The 23,624-nt window shown below is 34.3% G+C and overlaps 3 protein-coding genes across 5 annotated transcripts; 1 reads left to right on the top strand and 2 right to left on the bottom strand.

The window, feature by feature from the left end:
- Positions 1-720: 720 nt before the first annotated feature.
- LOC116175812 (casein kinase I-like) lies at positions 721-10,734 on the bottom strand. 3 transcript variants are annotated; one of them, XM_031494122.1, is made up of 3 exons: positions 10,182-10,732; positions 9,895-10,132; positions 721-1,962 (listed from the first exon to the last, which is right to left on the bottom strand). In XM_031494122.1, exons 1-3 carry the CDS (start codon positions 10,662-10,664, stop codon positions 1,952-1,954), a joined length of 732 nt encoding a protein of 243 aa, XP_031349982.1. In that variant the 5' UTR covers positions 10,665-10,732; the 3' UTR covers positions 721-1,951. The 3 variants fall into 3 exon arrangements, with proteins under 3 accessions (XP_031349982.1, XP_031349981.1, XP_031349980.1); XM_031494121.1 differs by lacking the exon at positions 721-1,962 and adding an exon at positions 2,098-2,250 and having other exon boundaries at positions 10,182-10,733; XM_031494120.1 differs by lacking the exon at positions 721-1,962 and adding an exon at positions 9,674-9,847 and having other exon boundaries at positions 10,182-10,734.
- LOC116175813 lies at positions 5,151-6,838 on the bottom strand. The gene is made up of 2 exons (XM_031494123.1): positions 6,052-6,838; positions 5,151-5,985 (listed from the first exon to the last, which is right to left on the bottom strand). The coding sequence occupies exons 1-2, from the start codon at positions 6,117-6,119 to the stop codon at positions 5,667-5,669; spliced, it is 387 nt and encodes a 128-aa protein (XP_031349983.1). The 5' UTR covers positions 6,120-6,838; the 3' UTR covers positions 5,151-5,666.
- LOC116175815 lies at positions 6,993-7,464 on the top strand. The gene is made up of 2 exons (XM_031494124.1): positions 6,993-7,007; positions 7,074-7,464. Exons 1-2 carry the CDS (start codon positions 6,994-6,996, stop codon positions 7,390-7,392), a joined length of 333 nt encoding a protein of 110 aa, XP_031349984.1. The 5' UTR covers position 6,993; the 3' UTR covers positions 7,393-7,464.
- Positions 10,735-23,624: the final 12,890 nt, after the last annotated feature.

Genomic DNA, 23,624 nt, shown 5'->3' with positions numbered 1-23,624 from the left:
AGATATATGCCATATAACTGTCATGTTATGTCATACAGAGAAGTAGAAGTGTAGAATCCTTATAGAAAGCGCCTCGAGATGTAATCTTGGTGCTCAGGCAATAATAGTGGACTTCTCTACCTTGATATATAATGTACTATTACAATCTTTAGAACCCCATAACCTTGAACATTAAGAATCCCTAGAATCTTCATAGATCCATCTATTTCAAACTAGGTATTGTCGTCATGTCATGTGTCATAAGTGTAATTATAATAGATTAATACTACACAGAAATTTTGATATTTTGGAGGAACTGTAAATTCGCCATGATTGAGGTATTTACATAAAAATGGAACGCAAATACCCTAATGACGTATAACTAATGTAACGACCTCTAGTAACCGGCAGCGAAAGTTTGATATAGAAATGCTTAAGACCAATTCACATTATCGGTCCAGTCAATTATTGTAGCGTATATTTCTATGAATATGTTCTGACCGTGACCTGACCATCAAATGTGAATACTCCTATTGAAATAGCATGTTACAATATTTTGAGCAGAGCTATAGTATGAATTGGCCTTTACTATTACATTACAGACAACAATGTTATGGACATTGGCCAGAGGTACAACACTCTCCCCCACGTTTTGCTTAAAATAATGGCACAAACTATCTATAATCTAACATACTGTCAAATGGTAAAATAGGAGAATGTCACAATAAAAGAAACAATGAATAAATATTTTAAATTTTATTTCTGTTATAACAGTTCCATTACAAATGTCGAACACTGTTATCAAACTTAGATACAACAGGCTTAAGCCTCAAACTATTGTAATAATGTTACTAAACGTATCGTATAAACGAAATATACCCACAAACTAAATCTTTACATGTTGGCCGACAATGTTTATATTAATCAGACATCGAGTTTGACATTAAAAGTCCATAATGAGTTGTTTTATTTTCTCAAATATATACCCATGGCAGTACCTTATTTTAAGTTTGCAGCTAAGGGAAGAGTAATTTACATTTGTATATCGATTTTACAAATACATGTGTACTATAAAAATTGTATGATTTAATTAAACGGATGAACGCAGAGAGAGAATACGTAAAATTAATTCCTCAACGATGATTTATTATACTACTTATGGTTTTGCGTTAATATTGTGAATAAAAGGTGTTCTATACAATTAAATTGGACTGAACTTTCGAATTGGACAGAGCACCTTTGAATGAAGGTGATACCTGTAAATAATTGCACACTACTGCGACACAAAGTGGTTGAAATAAAAAAAATCCTAGGCGAAATTATAATTTAAAATAACTAATAATAAACCACGTGTCGAGCAGTATCAATCACTTTACATGTTCAGTTCGAGTGAAATAAGCAAATACAGTAACCTCACTAATAGTTTAGAATTGTACGCTACATTATAAAATAAAAATTTTAATATTCTAGGTCTGATAATCACATAACATTTTACAACGTAGCGTCTCAAATGCTCCTTTGGTTCTGTATTAATTGAAGGAGACGAGAACGTTAAAATTTTTATAACAATTATGTACTAAACAAACTAAATTGACGTTAAAGTACTCGATTATTTGATCCGAATGAAAATCTTATATAATTCTTATTCTACAGTTCTTATTAAATATAGAACAGCCAGACTTGCAGACACAACTTGCAATTTGCACACTAAATCATACAAACATACATACACGGAGCCTAAGCACTTTGCGAACAAAATTAGTGCACACCCCTATATATTTTTTAAGTTTTTGTATTTTTTACAATCCGTTGGAACGGACGAATGAAATAAGAATAACTCATTTGTTATACAATATTTGTGAATTTAAAAAACGTGTCATAAGACAATCTAACCGACCGTTACGCAACTCTGTTGGTTTTATTTTTAATCCATTTGGTGATGTTATGTTTCAATTTGGATTTGTAGAAATGGTTAGCGATTGCCTAAAAATAAAAAATTTGTTAATATTACGGTACGCGCGACGTCTAATGTTAAAAATCTGTCATGCAACACCACCGTCTGTTACTTTTCATCCCTGTTAGTTTAATATTAGTTATATGTTTGTTATGTCTAATATAAATAGTAAAAATACGTTTAATAATAATACGATGTGTACAATTCATTATTCTAGCGTAATATATTTAACATTAATTTTGCTAACGCAGATGAAAACTAACAGATGGCTTGTCAGGGGTTGCCCTCTCATAGCATTTTTGTAACAACTGCTTGACCTGAAAAGAAAAAAAACCATCATTGCTTTAAGCGTCTATTGGAGGCGTTAGTAGCGTGTACTGTACAATTTTACATAATATACATTAATCCACGGGCATTTGCATCAGCAGAAGATTTAGTTTCATTCCGTTGCTGCAACACTACATCCGAGGCAAGGCCAAGTAATTAATTCGATCGTTTTCTTTTGGTTTTCCTAGTAAAACACCACGCCTAACGCCGCTATCAACTTGGCCTGGAATGTAAGGAGGCGGTACGTATTTTTTTACTACCGTTTTAGGCTGTGCCAATAATATTGTTCTAAAATTCGCGGACCTCTTCATTTATTTTCACTCTTGAGAAGTAAGAACTGAGACATTGGACAATGTTGGGAATTTTGAAGTATTGACACTGAATGTTACTATGGTTACCGAGTAAAAAATTTGACCAGGCCGTTGTGACACATGCGTGGTGCGTGAAAAGCGAATCAACTAATTTGGTTTGCTTGCAGCTAGGTTGTTAATTGGTCACTATATCTCCATCTGGTTAGTGCGCACACTCGCCTACGGCGCGCACAAGATTCAATTGGTCAAAAGCTTTCACGTCTGAACATGAAAGATAAGAAATAGATGTAAACTAGGCAACCTAGTTAGCTTCCGCTGCATTTGGCACATGTCGATTGGATTTATGTAAAAAGAAATGCAACAAATCGGATGAAAGTTCTCAATTTCAAAATTTAAAATTTAAGCAACATCTTTAAATTTATTTAACTGAAACAGGATTACAGCAACAAGAGAATGATAACAGATTATTACATACAGCGAATTAAAAGGCTAAATTTAGATTTAGCCTTTAATAACAGATCACATACTGTTTTATGATTAACCGTTTCAAGAAAAAAGAACTGGCACATCAAAGTGTATCCTTGGTCTTCCACCGACAGAGAGGGCAAAGCAGCAGAAATTGCAAAAATACAAAAGATTGCATTGTGAATCAGGTAAATACAACATAAGAAAGCGCAAAATGAGACAAATCAAAGCTCCAAGGTCACGATATTTAGGTGTCAATTAATAAGATCAAGAGTCAACCAAATTCTTTTTGTTATACTGACAAAAAGTCTAAGAAAAACATGCCGAACGTTCGCCGTAGCAAGACAAACTTGTCTCCCACACGCTACATGAACTACCCTGTATGACGTGACCAAGTTGTTAACACATTACATATACAGTACATTCGCACACTTTTAGCCTACTATCCAGTAATCCGGATAATTCACTAATTGAACACACCTGTCCGGGTTAAAGAGGGTTGCACTGTACTACAGGGTGGCATTATTGCATTCCGACATTCACAAATGTGAAAAAGTCATTGCCACAAATCAACAACAAAAACAAATGATAAAGACATTCATTAAATATTTTATAATTACGTAAAGTAGGTTACAATATTTTGTTGTACTTGAAGTGCTACAAGTGGTCCAGTGATCTAAATTTTTGAATTTATGTTTCTTCTTTTGCTGAGTCTTTTCAATGTTCGTTAAACTACTAGTGTAACTTACAGGGGACTACAATGCAGCAACACAGGATAGAAACCAGAAGGGTACTGAAAAGGAGGGTAATATGGGAAAGAGCATAAGTATGAATCAAGAATGTGGTATTGTATATTTTAGAAATGTCAACATATTGAACGTACAACTGACGCATCTATTTACAGACATAAAAAGTGACACCATGGTGTAAAAAATTCCATTTTCTTATAATACAATGAATTTAGTAAGAAGATAAATATTTCCACTATTTTTCAAAAGAAGGAGGAACTATTATCTGTTCATCCAACAAAAATAGTTAAGTTCCTCCTGAAAAATCCCAAAATTTTCGATGAAATTTGACATGTGGATTTTTCACTTATAATTGCACAAGAGGTTTGTATTTTACCGAGTAAATTTGGGTTGTTTAGGTAATGAAAATCTGTTGCCTAGCAATTAGACGAGAAAAACTGTCAACTAATAAAAATGTGACACCGCATTTTTAGGTTGACAGTTTTTCGAGTCCAATTGCTAAAAGGAAACAGATTTGAATTGCCACAACCCAAATTTACTCGGTTTAAATACAAACCCTCGAGTGTAATTCGGCAGGACAATTTAACGAACAAGAAATTCACCAACTAATCAATTATTGACAGACGTCAAACTAGTCATATGGGAAAGGATAATGCGATAATTGGTTCGAAAATGAATAAGTGAAAAAACCACTAGTGCATTTGTCGCTGAAAAAGATGCAGGGGGTCGATTTTTGAAACCAGTCGCATCTATTCGTATACGCTTAGATGTGAAGACTTAAAAACGTATACGTTTTCCAAATTCAATTTTTGACTACTGTTCGTAACTGCCTGGAACCGAAACGTACAGTGCATATGACAACGTCGCCTTTATTGATTGATTAGAACTAAAACGGACTATTTGACGTTTGGGTTTGAGCTTAGGTGGTGAGGTGAAGATATTGCTCAGTCATTTCAAATTAAAGAATATTTTAGGCACTGATTAGCATGAATACTGAAAACACGATGGACACGCCAAAGCGAGGGTGCAATACCACGCAAAACCAAAAAGGGTGGCTAGTAGAGTTTGCTAAAAACCACCCCGATATAATAGCGGGGAAACAAACTACGACTTTGACGTGCAAGAAAATGCAAGACTCATGGAAAGAAGTAGCCGATACATTTTGATAAATTGTGCTTCATTTAAGACTACTATGTAGTACAGTAAAATAACCTCTGAAATGCGACAAAAAAAAATATCTCAGTATAACTAAATGAGATATATATCATCTTTTAGGGAATTTTAAGCCCTATTCCAATTAAATAATTACAACTTTTTTTAATAGGGCACATTTTTGTAAATTAGCAAAATGTAACGTTTTGGAGGCGAGTCAATATTCACGTTTTCATTGATTTAACTCCCTTTATAAATTTTATTAATTGAGCTATAGCTTTCAAATTTTCAAAGTTTATAGAAGAAAGTACAGCGCACATGATAGCAATTCAATTTTTTCCGTATCGCTAACAGTTTTTGTTTAAATAATTGATACACCACGGCACCGACAAACTGTGTATTGAAAATTTCGACATGCGAGCAACTTGTTTAAATAATAAAAGTACGTAGCTATATATATCGTACCAAATGACGTTGAAACATTGGAAAAGTTTTTAGAAAAAGAATTAGGTGAATACCTTTTATGGTTTTCGAAATGTGATAGATTAAAGGTTGACGCGGTGCGGTGTTGGCGCGCTTATTTAATGCTTCTACACAGATGCAGCGAGGTAGTCATGGCGTACTCGTATTATAATTTGAAATTTTGCATTTGATAATATTACCACAGATACACAGTATTTTATCTGTGATATTACTTACATATTTTAATTAACAAAATTTTATTTTTATTTATATTTCTAAATTTTCTTCGTCATCAATTTGTTGTTCACTTTTTTGCATCAACTGATTGTTACAATTGCTGCTATTACATTTACAGTCCAAACAGCATTTGACTCCTTCTTTTAAACAAACACATTTATTGTTGTCGCACTTTCTATCGGCACAAAAAATTGTAAGTAGACCCCTAACGTTGTCTGGAATTGGGGGTTTTTCTGTATGGACTGGTTCCCAAGTGCCATTTTGATTTGTCCATCCATATTCAGTAGGATCCATTTCCGGTATATGGCATAAATGACTATTCGTCCAAATCTTCAATTGATATATACACCTAAACAAAATTAATAATGTCAGGAAAAATCTCGAGAAAAATAAATATGAAAAAGTGTTCACCTACCTCAGTACGTGCATCTTAAATGCATCATCTGTAGGAGATAGTTGAGAGGCACACTTATTTGAAGACATTGTCTGTTTATATCTTAGATCATTCAATGATTTAATTTTTAAATCTTTTATTTCGGAAAAGATGTTAAGCACATTTCGTTGCAATGTCAATAGCTTCTGGTACTGTTACATTTGAAATTTTTTGAAGTTCCTTAAAAGATTCATAACCTTTGTTTGCAGTGTCAAATGCCATTCTCTTGCCAATTCTAAAAAATGCGCTTGTTGTATTACAGCCTGTTAATGCGTGAAGCGACAATAACGTTTTTGATAGATCTTCTCCAATATTATTAACAATATCCGTAATAGAAATTCATCTTTTTTTGTTTTATGTGTCCTAATTCTATGAATAAACGTTCCAATCATCCCGAAGCCGATACTAGAATAATACTCCATATCTTACACGATTTTAACATTTGTAAAAACGAGAATGTTTTAATCAGATCAGTGGATACAGACGTATTCCTTCTGTTGATATACTTCTACGTACAAATTGATAACAGCGTAAACAAACGTTTATTCATAGAATTAGGACACATAAACAAAAAAAGATTAATTTCTATTACGGATATTGTTAATAATATTGGAGAAGATCTATAAAAAACGTTATTGTCGCTTCACGCATTAACAGGCTGTAATACAACAAGCGCATTTTTTAGAATTGGCAAGAGAATGGCATTTGACACTGCAAACAAAGGTTATGAATCTTTTAAGGAACTTCAAAAAATTTCAAATGTAACAGTACCAGAAGCTATTGACATTGCAACGAAATGTGCTTTACATCTTTTCCGAAATAAAGATTTAAAAATTAAATCATTGAATGATCTAAGATATAAACAGACAATGTCTTCAAATAAGTGTGCCTCTCAAACTACCTCCTACAGATGATGAATTTAAGATGCACGTACTGAGGTAGGTGAACACTTTTTCATATTTATTTTTCTCGAGATTTTTCCTGACATTATTAATTTTGTTTAGGTGTATATATCAATTGAAGATTTGGACGAATAGTCATTTATGCCATATACCGGAAATGGATCCTACTGAATATGGATGGACAAATCAAAATGGCACTTGGGAAACAGTCCATACAGAAAAACCCCCAATTCCAGACAACGTTAGGGGTCTACTTACAATTTTTTGTGCCGATAGAAAGTGCGACAACAATAAATGTGTTTGTTTAAAAGAAGGAGTCAAATGCTGTTTGGACTGTAAATGTAGTAGCAGCAATTGTAACAATCAGTTGATGCAAAAAAGTGAACAACAAATTGATGACGAAGAAAATTTAGAAATATAAATAAAAATAAAATTTTGTTAATTAAAATATGTAAGTAATATTATCAAATGCAAAATTTCAAATTATAATACGAGTACGCCATGACTACCTCGCTGCATCTGTGTAGAAGCATTAAATAAGCGCGCCAACACCGCACCGCGTCAACCTTTAATCTATCACATTTCGAAAACCATAAAAGGTATTGACTTAATTTTTTTCTAAAAACTTTTTCAATGTTTTAACGTTATTTGGTACGATATATATAGCTACGTACTTTTATTATTTAAACAAGTTGCTCGCATGTCGAAAATTTCAATACCCAATTTGTCGATGCCGTGGTTTATCAATTATTTAAACAAAAGCTGTTAGCGATACAGAAAAAATTGAATTGCTATCATGTGCGCTGTACTTTCTTCTATAAACTTTGAAAATTTGAAAGCTATAGCTCAATTAATAAAACTTATAAAGGGAGTTAAATCAATGAAAACGTGAATATTGACTCGCCTCCAAAACGTTACATTTTGCTAATTTACAAAAATGTGCCCTATTAAAAAAAGTTGTAACTATTTAATTCGGATAGGGCTTAAAATTCACTAAAAGATGATATACATCTCATCTAGTTATACTTCGGTAAAATTTTTCTCCTAAACTAAGCGAGATACGCGCTCGATTTTACTGCACTATATGGGGTTGCAAGGATTACGGTTCCTATTCGGGCGATAATTGCGTTCGGCATTCTCTAAATTGTCTATTACAAACACATTCACAGCTTCATCCATTATTGTAAGTAGATACCTCTCAAGAGTCAAACTTCAACACTAACCAATACATAACCCACAAAACGTCAGTTGCGAGCGTTTGCGAACGCCATTTACCCGCTCGCAGAAAAACGAACACAATTGAACGTATACGCAATATAAACGTATGGTCAAAAATTGCAAATATACGTTTCTTTACGAATAAGTTTTAAGGAAACGTACGGCCAAAAATCGACCCCCAGGTAACTTTTGCCGCTGTCAAAGTGACAACTGCACTGCGGCTTATGCGATTTTTTATACATGAGTTGAATTGTCAACATTAAAAAAAAACAAATCCCGAGACAAATCCAAACTTTTAAAAAACATGAAAATAAATTTCAGATATAATTCTTGACATGACAACGAAACAATTGGAATTGTGATACAGCTCAAATTACTCCAACACAAACAGAACACAGTATCATAAGAAAAATACTTCACTGTACAAAAACTGTAAAGAAACTGCTGTAAGTGTCCAACCAATTTACATATTCATTGTGGAGCTCTTTAGAATCCAATCTTTACTATTGCAAATATCCTTTACTAAACAATCTGAAGATTCAACTAAACTATCCAGAGACGATACTCTTAATGTGTACACTCTACAGTTACCTATTGTATAAAGACAGACAGTGCGCCCAATCCATATGCTCCATATCTGCCATGATTTTTTTTTCCAATTTATCATTGAGCTAATGACAGTTATTATGATATGCATGCACTTTTTAAAAAAATTTTAAAAATCGCATTTTCTGTAATTTTGCCACACTTTCTTGTTCTTCTTTATAACGGTTTTGGAGACAGTGAGGCAAGTTTGTGGAATTACCGTTTCAACGTCATTCAAAATTTGTCAGTGAGCGGTAGTTCAGTGATCTTATTGTACTGTACCAGTTGTTAGTGAGAATTTTATATCCTGACGGCCAGTTTGAAATTCGTGTACTATTTTTGCGTTACCCTGAACTTGAGCGATCCCGATACCAAAATGCGTTAATAAAAGTAATTGTTGCCATAGATTTTAAGTTCGACTTAACTTTAAGCTGGGCTTAATTTTGTTGGTGCAACTGGGACTTAATCAAACTACATCTACCACCATCTCCTCCCCTTCAAAGAAGAAAACTACATACTCTACTCAATTACAAGTAAGCCTGTGAAACAAGCCTTTCTTAAGAATAAGAATAAGCACAATGATACACAAACATGAGCAATATCCTCCAATTCATTGATAAAACTGTAAAATGGATGTGGTAAGAAGCTAGAAAGTGAAGATGCGGAGCAAGGCTTACAGAGCCTGTCACAAGGCAAAGATCCAAAGTCCATACTTTGCTTAAGAACTTAGTAATAGCTGGATGAAACGACCGACTAGAAAGTGGCAGTACAATGCAAGCAAAGAAAAATTCAAAACACTCCAGACCTACAACTAGTAAAGTCTCTTTCGCATAAGCTGAGCTTATTTGACCAACAAATTGTTAATAATACCAAACGCAACTCACAATGATTAAGGCATGGGTGGCACAGTGATTTTATAACATTTATAACAGTACTAAATTAACAAAACAAAATTCAAAAATAAATACTAAATCAAAAGCCTTTCACAGGTCTATTTTCGGAAATTGAACCATACTGTTTGGGTGTACCTTTAGTGGGAGTAATTTTTTTTTCATTACCTTTATCTCTGTTTGCTGGAAATGTGGAGGGGTAGTAAGTTGTGCACTGACACGATACTTACCAGGTTGTTGTTGAGTGATAGCTTGTGAGGTTTGAGGTTGCGCAGATGTTCCGACAGCGCCAGTCATGCTGGCACCTTTCTGTTTTAACATCGTCCAGTCAAAAGTGTAGTCATACTGATGATTTAAAGTACGGAACAGTATACGAAATAATTGTCTTAAATACATGTAATCTGGTGCCTCTTCGAATCGAAGACCGCGACAATAATTTAGATACATAGAAAATTCGGCGGGGAAACCCTAAAATCTAAGTAATTAGCCGCAAGTTTAGCGAGTTTCCCAAGTTTACCTTGCACAATACTTCGACGGGTGTGGACATTTTCTTTTCGCTGATTTTTTCGTACTTCTGTTTCTTTGTGGCTGCTTTTAAACCTTGCCATGGTAAACAGCCTCTATTGAAATACATTAATACATAACCGAGACTTTCCATATCGTCTCTGCGCGACTGTTCGATGCCAAGATGTGCATTGATGGACGCGTATCTCGCCGTTCCGGTAAGATTTTTATCTTCGCGATATGCGATGTGACACCTAGTCCGTGCATCTCTATATTTCTTCGCCAAACCGAAGTCGATGAGGAACAATTTGTTGCAATGTCTACCAATTCCCATTAAAAAATTATCGGGTTTTATATCACGGTGAATAAACGATTTACAGTGAACATATTCTATACGACCTATCATTTGATCTGCAAGCATGAGGACTGTTTTGATTGTGAAACGACGTGAACAAAAATTGAATAAGTCTTCGAGGGAGGGACCCAAAAGATCCATAACAAGGACATTGTACTCTTTTTCTTGACCATAGTATCTGAAACAAAGAAAACTGGATTAGTTTTATGTCGTAACAGGATCAAACAAACATTATTAGTAAAAATCTTTTTCTATCATAAATATGTATCATTTTTACAATTATTTTCGTTCTTGGTATATTGGTGCATGCAATTTTTTTTATCTTTTTAATTTTTCTTGTTTTGAGAAATGTATCAATCGTCTATCTAAGTATATTAAATTTTGTTTTTCGTTCCACATCATAAGGTAACTATAATAATTACTTACAGTTAATTATTTATTTATGAAAAATAACGTTAACATGAAATGTGCGCGACTATTAATTAAAGATAAATGAGGTCAAAAACCATAATTTCACTTCAAATATTAAGTTGTTTCGTTATTAACGGTACATTGTTACGTTTAAACGGGCGCCATTAAAAAATTCAAAATGTGATTAATTTCAAAGGGTACGCGTATGTAGAGACATTACTTTTGTCCAATAACCTGAGATCAATGTGCATTATAAGGTCGTATGTAATTGGAGCGTAGGTGGAAACCCACCTGATTTTGAGTAATGCGATTGAAATTGATTTTGCTCCGATGAAAATTCAACAGCAACTTTCTTAGTCGTACTTTGATTTGCAGCTTTGACAATGGCGAAGAAAATGATACACAATATCCTAACTTACATTATGAAGAGATAGTGTTGTATCATAATAAACTTTGATAAATTAATACAAACAATTAATGCAATTATTTACTGCGTTATTAACTTATAAAATAGACTAAGTAAAGGAATAATCATAACATTAGTATTGCAAACTATAATGTAATGTAATACAAATACTTCAGTAGACATTTCCTCCTTTTTTGGCAATCTTGTCAACAACGAATATTTCCAATGGAAGGAAAACGAAAAAGTTTTTTTTGGCAAAATAATGGAAATATGCGTGCCATGTACATTTCTCGCAACCGTCACCATAAAGCCTACTTCCTCGTAAGGAATTGAGGCGAATAAATTCCGAACGTTATTCCCATTCAAATCAAGTTTTGTGAATCCTAATTCTTAATGCGACAAGAGTAATAAAAAAAATTGCGTTCGGAAGTAATTTAACGGTCGGTTTTCGAATGCATTAATAGAGCCACTTAAATGTGAGGAGGGAAAGGTGGATTAGATAATATCCAAGCTTGGTTTTTAAAGGAAACCCTATAAACGTTTTAGTTAAATGCTTTTCAATCAATAGTCGTCGAGATAATCCTGGAGGTGGGAAATAAAGAACACGTGGGTAAACGTAACTTGACCACCTACAAATACACAAATTTCTTGACGATGAAATTCTTACCAGCCATTTTACATTTACCAATTCCGTTAGCAAGTGTATATGAAACACTTTTCTGCTGAAAACGACGTTCGGATTACGTAAACCTAAATGAGATCGATTTATATTTAAACTACCAATCATGAGTTAAATCTGTACAATACACATCAGAAGCTTTCAATTAACAACCAAAGAACAAAAAACTTAAAAAGTACAAAATAACAAAAACAAAAAGGAAGAAAATGTACAATCAAATATGAAGATTTAAACGAAAAACCTTAGGAAACCGTGGGCCAAGTAGAAAGAATAATGAGTGCTTCCAGTGCATCAGTAAATTTGGTGAAACTAATTTTAACTATGCGTACAATTGGATTTTGGTAACCCCACGCTACTAGGTACTGAATTATAACGTGCATAACAGGCCGACGCACATGCTTGCGCTTCCTTCCATGAGCTACGCTAAACATGCTACTCGTTTTTGGCTTCCTAGCTTGAACTTCTTTAAAGTCCTACAAAAAAACCAATGACCGTCTATAAAACTGTGTATTGCTATCGCGATGGATTCTACATACAAAGTGCTCTAAGTAAGATATTCCCAAAATCAATCATCTTTAACAACAATAAAGAAATCGACTAAATTCGAGAAACGCCCCTTAGCGGCCAAACGATTAGTGATAGCTGAATTCTGTTTGCGCCAGAGATTTTCTTTTTAAAATTGAACTCCAGATACCAAAGACCTAAGTCTTTTTTTTTCTATCTCTTAAAATAAAGGGTGCTTCCATAAGAAAGTGTCCTATTTGGACCACCGTGTACATATGTACGTCGATTTTTCGAGAGAACGGGTCGGCCGAACTTGTCCAAATTTTGAATAAGTATATTAAGCATACGGAAACAATGAATAACGGGACGGATTTTTGGGAGAAAAATTGATTGAAAATGAAGCGTAAAATGGGGGTATAAAAATGTTCTCATGTGGAAGAAATGAAGTATTTGGAGAATTATGACAATAACTGCAGTGCGAATATTGGAAAACTCCATATCTACGTTTAGGGGTGACATCTATGGGTTACAATTTTAGACATTTTTAATTAGTAAAGGTCGTAATATTAGAAACCTAGGTCAGTCTTTCAGTTCTATTCGTATATTTCTTCTATTTGTCGAGACAAAAATTAAGGAGTAACCTAAATTTGGGTCCTTAGTTCCTAAAGAGAAAGGAAACGCTTTGGACACTTAGACAGCCAAGTTTCAATCTGTAAATTACATGTATTTCTACATGTTAGACGTACCGACTTGTTTTAACCTTTGAAACATTCTGAAAATGATTTACAGTATTGTAACGGAGATTCCAGAAATTTCCATAGGCATCGAGCGCCATGAAAGATTAGTCATCGGCGATAAAGAACGAAGGTAGATGTGACATAACAAAGAAATATACTTATCCGTTGCCCCGAATAGATGACACGCTAGATACGGTAACGGGTGCTAAATGATTTTTCATTCCAGATATGGAAAGCGGCTACTGGCAAGTTGGTCTGAACATCGCGAGAAGACAGTCTTTAGCATAGGGTCGGGTCATGCCTTTTGGTTTGTGTAACGCCCCAGCCACGTTTGAGAGATAATGGAATTGGTCTTGAGATGTTTGCCCTGGAAAACAGACCTTGTGTATTTGGACGACGTAATTGTGATTGCTCGAACGTTCGGAGAACACCTTAAGAATCTCGCCGTGCCATAATCTGTGGCGGTGCTAACCCCAACTTAATACAAGGAAGTGCAACTTTTCCAAAAAGAAGTGAAACACCTTGGTCATCTGGTTTCGAAGAATGGAGTGACAGTGGATCAAATCCAATTAATTCGAACTTACGTACCCCATTAATAAATGGGTTTCGGATTGCGATATAGATAAAACAAAAAAATTCCACTCAATAACATTTTTCGCAAAGCTCGATGTAGCAAAAGTGATATAATCTCAATGCCAATACAGGAAATCAAGAAAAACACTTAACTGATTTGATTTGCTGATAAAAACAATGGTCAATTATCTAATCCGGCAAGCCTAGACTTTAAAATGGAAGTTTTAATTCAAACATTATTTACATAAATTCACTGTCTGGAACATCCAAAGTTTTATTTTATTTTATGCTGCACGGAAAGAATTTTCTCCCCCTTCATAGACCAACAAAATATTGTGGAAGCGAAGCGCCCAAAACGGAATTTAATCATCGGAATTGCGCCGATTTAAATCATAATTTGACTAAAGATTTAAACCGGTATATTTTCAATTGTTCGTTGTTTTTAATCACTAATTATAGAAACGCGCTCACTATTGTTTAAAACACTAATTTTCCTGTTTTTCTTTCCTTCTAATTTGTTTTTCAATTTTTAAAGGACTAATATTAGAGTAGGTACCAAGTTTAGTCATCTACTTTTAATTTCTTATTCCATTTATTTATATTAAGAAATTAGAGAAATTAACGCAAACGCAATACGTACAGACTGGATTATACCAACCCATAAATAAATAATCATGATACAGATAAACTTAGTTTGATAAATTGTACAAGGGGGTACGTTGGAAATCATTTTAGGGGCTTATTTTTATCGACGGAATATCCATGCTTGCTGAAAGATTATGTTCACTGTCTTCTCATTCCATATGACATAGAAAGTAGTTTCAACAAGATGGGATAGTCAGGTTTTGTAACGGACAGAAGTACTTGTATGAATAGATATAAAAAATACTCCTTTTCAGTTAATACTTTTAAATATTTAAAAAACATAAGGTCAATTCCGAAGTTTGATGTTTAGTTACTTGAAGTTGGCGAGATTCAAGGCTCGATTCAAGGCCCTTTTTATAAACATTGTAAAGAAAACTAACTTATCCGCATACTGTCTCTTTTGAAAATAAAAATAACAACCTGTTCAGAAAGATAGAAATAAAGTCGACGACTGTACAAGTTAATTGGCATTACGAAAAATTGATAAGGCATCAAAAACAGTTCTATTAGTACGGCTTATCAAAAATACAAAATATAACGTTTCATTTAAAAAAACATATCGACATACACGCCCACTTTTAAGGAACACCTTGTGTGCCTCAAAATAGTAAGTTGTAGGTTCTCGCCTTCTCACAAAACTTATGTTTAATATATTGTTCTCTCGATCCTTTGGACGCTGTAGATACATTCTCGAACAAAATATTAGATACCTAATAACAGATACTAGTAAAAAATGATTTTTTAGCTCCATTCATTCGCACTGCACACACGATTCTACAAATTAATTCACTTCCCTTTCGAATTTGTGTACTAAGCGTCGACGAGGGCAAATTAATCAATTCATGAGACGCTATCCCGTCTTTTTCCGGGAATCGAGAATGGAAGATGGAAAATGTAACGGCAAACATTATGCTAATTGACAGGCGATGACCGTAGTACTTTCCCATCGTTCATAGTCATGAAATCGCATTACCAAAATGCATAAGCAGATGGTGGTAACTCAGTTAAAAATACGATTCCATTTATAGGAAGTGCACAATAAGCCACAAAACTTCCAATGGCGGGGGAGTTTATCAACCTGTACGTAACCTGAAGGTAAACGAATAAATGCGACGCCCTTTGGTTTGTGTATACATAATTTTCCAAGTACCTAGGTAATAATCATTTTAATAACATAATTTTTACAACCGATAAAATGTAATAATATTAAACTTGCATAATTTTAATTCGATTATTTGTTATCAGGAGTGACGTATGAAAAAAAAAACAAAGTGAAAGTTTTTAGTATTTGGACTGACTGGACATGTTTCATTCTGCAACAACCAGTACTCAAAATACGATCTATTTCTGTTTGGCCACGTTTTAGCGACCTTAACGTAAATAACCCAATAGAATAATAGTACGCAATAGTTTCCACAATCGCTCCCTGCGATTTATTGATTAATAAACTGCGACTCCCACTCGGAATAATTTACGCAATTTTTTAAGTCGATAACCCTTTCCGTAAATTTCGTAGAAATTAGAAACGTCGCCGGTAACATTTCAATGGCCTTATAAATACGATGCAGTTAATTTTAATTCATAAGTTTAAGTAGTTGCACTACAGATAGAATGTTCAAGTTCCGTTTTCTTCATTCGTAGTAGTATAGTGCACACAATGTAAGTTTACTGACCCTTGTCTGTAGCTGACGGACCGGTTCGTAAAGACATCAATCCCTGCTCGAATAACAAAAAAATCATTAAATTAAGGTAAATTTTTGCGGAAACTTCGTTTCGAACTAGTTTTTACAAAACTAACAATTTTTGTTACGCGTGGCTACCACGGAAGCGGCATGATTAGAGTGAGTCACATTGTGGTCTACCTTGCTATCAATACTGATAGCTGTAAAAATACACCTGTTGAAGGCAGCACTATAAATTACAGTCCGCTTGTGTATTCATTAACTGAAAGAAAACCGCCGGCGACTAAACTTTTGGCTTTCATCATCATTAGAAGCACCATTAACAGTTTTCCGCAATTAAAATGAATTCATTCCGCGAGACTGCTGAATACGAGTAGGTAGATTTCGATTATTTTTAAAACGTAATTGAAAACGTAAGAGCACTCAAGCTCGTGTCATCTACTTGTCAATTAATTTCTACATGTCATTCGCACACATTTATCTGTTAAATAATTACCGATAGTAAGACTAGGAAAGACGCACGAACAGATTGCAAACAAGGGTGTTCTAATTAAAATGCCCTATTACTAGCTTTTCCTCGATCCGCCCGTGTAAAAGAAAAGATCCCTAGACCTAGACAAAGCAAACCTCATTAGTTTAATAGATTTTCGTTAATGATGAAGATTTCAGCTACTTCCTGGCGTTTTTCGACCAAAATCGTCATTTATATGGCAAATCTTTTGTGAGAGAAACGGTTTGCATTGGTTCATCCACGTACGTGATCTTATAGATTAGTTTTTTAGTTAGTTCATCATTAATGAACGTATTTGATTTTACATAGGTACATACTATGTATTGCAAAATTGTACCTACCTCTGCTTGTTTATTCCTATAGCCAATAATATTTTTAAACAAATTTAATCTCTCCTGTGAAAGTGACAGTTAATTTATTGAAATTTCATTCGTAATTCCACAGATTACTATTGGGAGATTAATGTATGCGTGACGGTCGGTTTTGTTGCAAATTCGAACCCAAAAATTACGGGATTTTTATTAATCTGCCGAAAAACTTGTCATCTCCCGTTGACAAGCCAAGCAGTTGCTAATCGGGAAAGTCTCCTGGTATTAACTACTGATTAGGTTACCGCATCTTCCTTTGCGAGTACCTACACATTGTCACTAAAACGAAATTACCCCTGCTCAAAAACAATTTAGATCGTGTTTGGAACAGCATTTTGTAATATATGAAAGAAAATCAATTCGAAGCGAAATATAGGTTTTCAAATTTGGACTCAGCCTTTTCATCTCCCGATAAAGTTATTCCACAGACGATTGTATCTACCCCGATATCAACAATCCTATACCCAATAAATAATTGTGCCAATGTACAGGGTCAAAAATTAAAATAGGCGATCAAAAGTAATATGTACATAATATCTCCATAGCGTACTTAATAACAGTGTTAACTATTTAAAAACCGAGCAGTTTATGGTAACAGACGGGCGCAAGCATCGATCGGTACGCGACTAGCAGAGTGCGACATCAACGAAAAAAAATTTTTTTTGTTCATCCTATAATTCGATGGGCCTAATTGTAAATTTCATCAAAATCCGGCCAGTCGTTTAGGAAGACTTCAGTCGCAAACACACGTACAGAAGAATTTTATATGTAAATAAGAAGAAGATATGTAAACACATATATTTTCAATGTAAAGATTCAAAATGCATTTTTTTAAATGAAATTATCATTTTTTAATTTTGCATTAACAAGGGGATCAAAATGTGTACGCGTGTATGTATTTTTATTGCCATCTCGAATAGATCCCTTTTTTTAAAGATTTTTCTAGAATCCAAAACTCCATAAACCATAAAATTTCGCAGCAACTACACGATTCCCAAAAACACCTTATATAAGGGCCAAGATTAAGTTAATAATTATTATTAATTTCACAGTCGTAACGGATTAAAAAAAAAGAGATTAAAGTGTGTTGGTAAAACTGCAATTGTACACGTAGTAATGAAATAAGCACCAAAGTTATGCCTTTGAAAGTTTTCCCAACGAAATTAGTACCGTTTCAATTTTGAATAAATTTTGCATGGAATCTTTTGACGGTGCTCATTCAGTACACTTGTAGATTTTATAAAATCGTAAAGATCCAAAAACCTAGGCCATATAGATTAGTAGTATAGATGTAATATATTTCTCAACACAAGATAGAAGGTACCTCTTTCTCTCATTTTCAGCTGGATTTAGACTTAAAAGAATAATCTCATGAACTTTAAAATGTTGACAATTGAACCTTTCCTAAAACGCGGAATCGACCGGGACGCGGTTCGAAATAAAAAATGAGATACTACTTGAGAGTTGAGAGAGCATTATATTACTATAGGTACATCGTTCGTTCGCGTTGAGAAGTTGGGTTTGCCGGCTAGATTATGATGAATTGATTATTTTGCTTTGATGATTGACAAACTTTGACATAATGAAAAAATCTGCTAAAAAATCATAATCACTTAAAAATCTGAAATCGATCACTGTGCGACGTCTGTTGACAGTTTTGCTCGCAGTTTTGACATTTGTAGATAATTATCACTTCCAAACGTACCTACATGACATATTCTAATTTTTTTTCATTACACACGGGTATAGGTGATGGGCATGCCTCATGTCTCTAGCTAGATTATACGTTCTGACCTCATTTACAGGGAGATCGTGGAAAAAAGTATATTTTATCTTAGAGTGGCCTATTCAAGCTAGAAGCACATTTCGAAGAAGTTTATAGAAAAACGACTAAGAACAATATTTAATTAGGGTTCATAAAATGACAAGTTGTAGTAGTAGACTTTGGAAACGTTCTCAAGACCACAATCTATGGGTGCAATGAAAAATAGTAGTAATCGTTTACGACCTCCATTGGTTACGTATTCCGCAGGTTTTCTTCGAACCATCTATAAGTATGAAGTCCAGATGCTAACAACATCTTGCATCTTGAAGAGTGTGCTGAACTGGAAAGCAGAAAATGTGGAGCTCTCTCTTAGTAACCCGAACAATCAATGCCCGAACGCAAAATAATTTTTCTCGATTAGAACAAATACAGAATACAGCTTCTAACACTATTTTTCTTAAAGAAGGAACGGGATCTTACTTTAAATTTTGAATGGTGCCACGTTCCCGTTATACCGTACCTAAACTCAATCAATATTATATAACACCAAAACATTAATTAAACACACTAAAAACGAGGACACGAAATTAAATAAAATAAGCTGCAGTATAAGACACAAACACGCCATTAATACAATTACATCTTTGTTATCCGGATTATGTAATTATTGCTGGGAACACCAAAACATGTGGTCTTATAATGAAACTTAATACCATAAAGTCAAGATTGAAATCGTATACTTCTTTTTAGGTTAGGTATCCTTAGAAGACCCTCGGAAAATATCGTGTTGGCGCGTCGAGATTGAGGTAGGGACAAGGAAAATTAATACCAACGAGAAAATGAACGCCATTTCTTAATAGAAATTATAACACGAAATTGTAAACAAACTTTTACTGCCGTTCGATAATGGAAAGACAGGAAAGTTGCGTCGGTGCAAATTGTCCTCAAACGCCAAATTAGCGTGTCGCGAACTGTTTATTTACTAGATTCGGTAATATCGTAAATGTGAGAAAATTGCGAAACAATTATGATCCACAAAATCACGAGAATAATGCAAATGTAAATAAACTGGACCGCATCGAAAAATTCACGGTGATCATTTAGAACAAGAGAAAGTTTCATATAAATGCCTACTTTGATTATTAATTACGAGTTGTTGCCATTTTTTTGATCATCAAACGCGTGAACTAACTCGAAAACGTTAATGTATATTTAAGTGGATTGCAATTTTGAGTGTTTTATATCTCGATCGCTGTGGCCTCATTGCGCTTAAGTGCTTCAAATTTATGTCAGCACGGGGTGCCATTAGCATTTCCAATGATATCGTTTGAAGACATAATTTTCTCCACTTTCAAAACTTCTGGCAATCCGTTAAGTTATTTTACTTCCCAATCATTATTAAACGCCACATATTGTGCAAATCAAAACGGTTCGGTGTCAGTGTCGCAGTCTCGCTTTCCAATCCAGGGCAAAGAGCATAGGTGTAGCTATTGATTACTCGGTCCATTATAATTAACAACTCATGTGAAGTTACGTACCAATTTCAAATTACCCTTGTTTAAACACACGTAAAAAATCACCGTAAATGATTTATTCTTTAATTTACATAACACATGAATGGTAACGAAATTTTTTGGAACAGAAAAATAGTATGGAGAACATTGTAGAATTTCAAAAGTATCGGTAAAGAGCATCTGCCGAATTTCTTAGGCATCTGCGAAGAACATCTGAATAACACCTATGAGCAATATCTGGAAAATCTCGATCATGAATCAATAAACATTATGTCGAGCATTATGTGTAGAATATTTCAGTGAAGATTTGAAAAGCGTTAAAGACCTAAATATGGATACTCGTGAAAATTCCATCAAATCTTCAAAAAATTCTGAATCTTGAAAATGTTTCTGAAAAATATTTCATAAAAATCTGAGGAATCCTTTAATAATTTTTGAAAAGCTCCCAATAGCTGAAGTACTCCAGAAGAATCTGTAAAAATCCTACATCAAGAATCAAGAATAAACATTTTATTTAAAAAAATTATTTTTATTCGTAATGTCTTTGAGCGCGAAGAATGAGCAGATATCAAGGATATCACTCAGTTGACAAACATAAGCACGCCTTACCCGGGGTTCGAACCCAGGACCTTTCTAACCGCAATCGGTGTCTATGACAGTTACTATGAGGATTGCGGACTATAAAAAAGAACTCCATATTAGCGCCGCTTAAGAACCTCTGAAAGAGGAATCCATTTTTTTTTATTATAATTACATCAAGTATGTTCGTCAAGTTGGAATCTCATAAGCATAACAATTTCAATAAACCATTAGGGCACAAAAATTGTATGACAGCAAAAAATAACAGTAACAGTACAGAGTGGTTTAAATTCGTGATGGACCATTGGGATCTCTGAATCTGAAACACCATATTGGATTTTTACGAAATGAACGTAAACATTTGATTTTGAAATTTTTCTTGTAAATTTATGTAAAAATGTAGAGTACGAAACGTCATTATCTTTCTTTCTTTGTCCTCTATATCATTCGACTGCGAGCAATCTGGCAATAATTACTCACTATACATATTACTGAAGAACTTGATAGCCACGGCCAGTTCGACGTACTGTATACTGACTTCGTGAAAGCGTTCGATGGAACTAAATTAAATATCTCCAAGTGTAGTCTAGTTACTTACACATGTACAACTACCACTATTCAGGATCTTGGGGATTATTTCGATAGCCAATTAAGTTTTGATCACTATATTCTTAATTGTTCACCGTTGTTCACGATCTGAAACATCTACCTATGTTGGGATTGATATTACGAAACTGTAGAACTTTTAGCATCAAATGCTCTCATTAGGTAATAATAAAACAAATTGACTGTCTTGAAATTGTGCAACGTAATTTAGAGATACAGTTTATCTTCCTACGGGGTTCGATTATACATTGTTGCTGCGCAGATTGGATGTCTTCTCATTACAAACTAAACACGAGATAATTACCATACCGTTTCTTTATAAAGTGTTGAACAATACGATTGACTGTGAAGACCTACTCAGATGTAATTTCATTCCTTATGCCTGTTTTCCTCAAGTTACCCGCTACAGGCTACATGCTTGCCTAACTATCCCATCCCTATAACACGAACCTTTTGTACAAATCGGTTATACGGCAGAGTTCTCGTAAGTCGTAAGTTGCCTAGCGAGATTGACATTAATAGCTGAGCTATCGGATATAACTAAAGCGATCACTAACACTTAGCTATCTATTGATTTTGCAGTTTTGTTTGTTTCTGCTCTTATATTAGTTTACTTTTGTTTATATTTACTATTACATTATGATAAACAAACTAGGAGAATCGTTTTATTTTGCTTTCAATTTCTTACATGTATTCTGTAATTGGATCTTTGTGATCTTTAGAGCATTAAACATTATTATTCAGTAGGAATCCAATATGGCGTCCGTAAGAAATAAGGAAATAGTAGCCTGCAGCTTTTATAGAAGGTGCCAAGGGAAACCGTCCATTTCAGGTCGTTTAAGCTAGGAAAATGAAAACGAAATGTGGCATTTTCAGTTTTTCCATGAAATCTCTTATTTTCAAAAATTTGAAATACATATAACGACATGCGATTTTAATGCATTAGCATTGCTGTAGATACGAACCAAGTGCTCATCAGCGATTGTATACTCGTAAACGAACAAGCAATCGACGTTTTATACTTCATATGCATAAGTTGTATTCCAAACGGTTTGTGACGCCTTTGAAATCGACAAGACTAATTGTAAAACGGAAGTTTCTCAAGGAGCATATTATTCAATCCGGCCAAACCCGGGTATATTTTCAAAATCACGAATCTTTAGTTAGCGAAACTCAAGTTACCCGGCATAAATAAATCAACTGATTAAAAATAAATTATTTAATAAACGAACTTTTGTTAATTGTCGCAAAACAAACCGTTTTTTCAAGTGCTGAGACATCCACCTTTCCAGCGAGCATTGCTCGTCCCCATACAGCACTACACACTATTGCCTCACATGTCCGTTTTTACCTAGGCCGGTCAGATTTCCCGACCTTGCACCTATTGAACATGTGTGGGACATTGTGGGTAAAAAGATGCTCTAGAAAAACAAACAACAAAATTTGCTCCGTAACTACAGGAAAATGTCCTTCAAAAACGAATTTTGATTGTTTTTGCAATTAGTAGTTAGCAAATGGAATAGTATACTAGGTTTAAAAGCCGTCTCGGACTCTCGAAAGCATTTGTGCTTAAAATAGCCGATCGATATTTCATATTGTTCAATAAAATTCGTACACACAAAATGCTAAGAAACAAGTGCCGAATTTTGCACTTGGCACGAAGCCAAAAAACAAAGCAACAGTAACGATTCGCTACGTACCCGACTTTTTTAACAAGGCAATGGCCATCTTTCACGAACGCTATTAATTACCGTCTGCGAGATCGTCGCCGAGGCACCACTATACTCGATGTCTAACTAAAGTGCGATTAGTTCCCGAGTTTTGCCTCTAATTGCATTACACTGGAAAACGTTGAAATGACCTCCCCGATTGTAAAAATTATGCGGTTTGGAATTTCAAATAGTTGGAAGGTGTCCAAAAGAGCCGGTTTTGTGATATATGGATCTGGGACCAATACACCATGTAAATCATTGCAAACGACGTTTTATTTACCTACTCTTTAAGCATTTAGCACTTTGATGTTCATGATAAAAATTCATCTAATTTAGGCACCATTTCACTCTTTAGATTGGAATAATGGTAGCGAAATACTAAATCGCTAACCGTCGACATAAAAAAAGT

The sequence above is a fragment of the Photinus pyralis genome, unplaced genomic scaffold, assembly GCF_008802855.1.
Source record: "Photinus pyralis isolate 1611_PpyrPB1 unplaced genomic scaffold, Ppyr1.3 Ppyr1.4_LG7, whole genome shotgun sequence".
NCBI classification, from domain to species: domain Eukaryota; kingdom Metazoa; phylum Arthropoda; class Insecta; order Coleoptera; family Lampyridae; genus Photinus; species Photinus pyralis.
The sequence above is the reverse complement of the archived record's forward strand: the minus strand, read 5'-3'. Positions and strand labels throughout refer to the sequence as shown.

Coding starts and splice junctions, on each gene's coding strand:
- LOC116175813 (XM_031494123.1), bottom strand. CDS start 6,119: ATGTCTTCAAATAAGTGTGCCTCTCAACTATCTCCTACAGATGATGCA. Junction 5,986..6,051: donor TTTAAGATGCACGTACTGAG/GTAGGTGAACAC, acceptor AATTTTGTTTAG/GTGTATATATCAATTGAAGA.
- LOC116175812 (XM_031494120.1), bottom strand. CDS start 10,664: ATGGATCTTTTGGGTCCCTCCCTCGAAGACTTATTCAATTTTTGTTCA. Junction 10,133..10,181: donor CCGTCGAAGTATTGTGCAAG/GTAAACTTGGGA, acceptor CTTAGATTTTAG/GGTTTCCCCGCCGAATTTTC. Junction 9,848..9,894: donor TATCACTCAACAACAACCTG/GTAAGTATCGTG, acceptor CCACATTTCCAG/CAAACAGAGATAAAGGTAAT.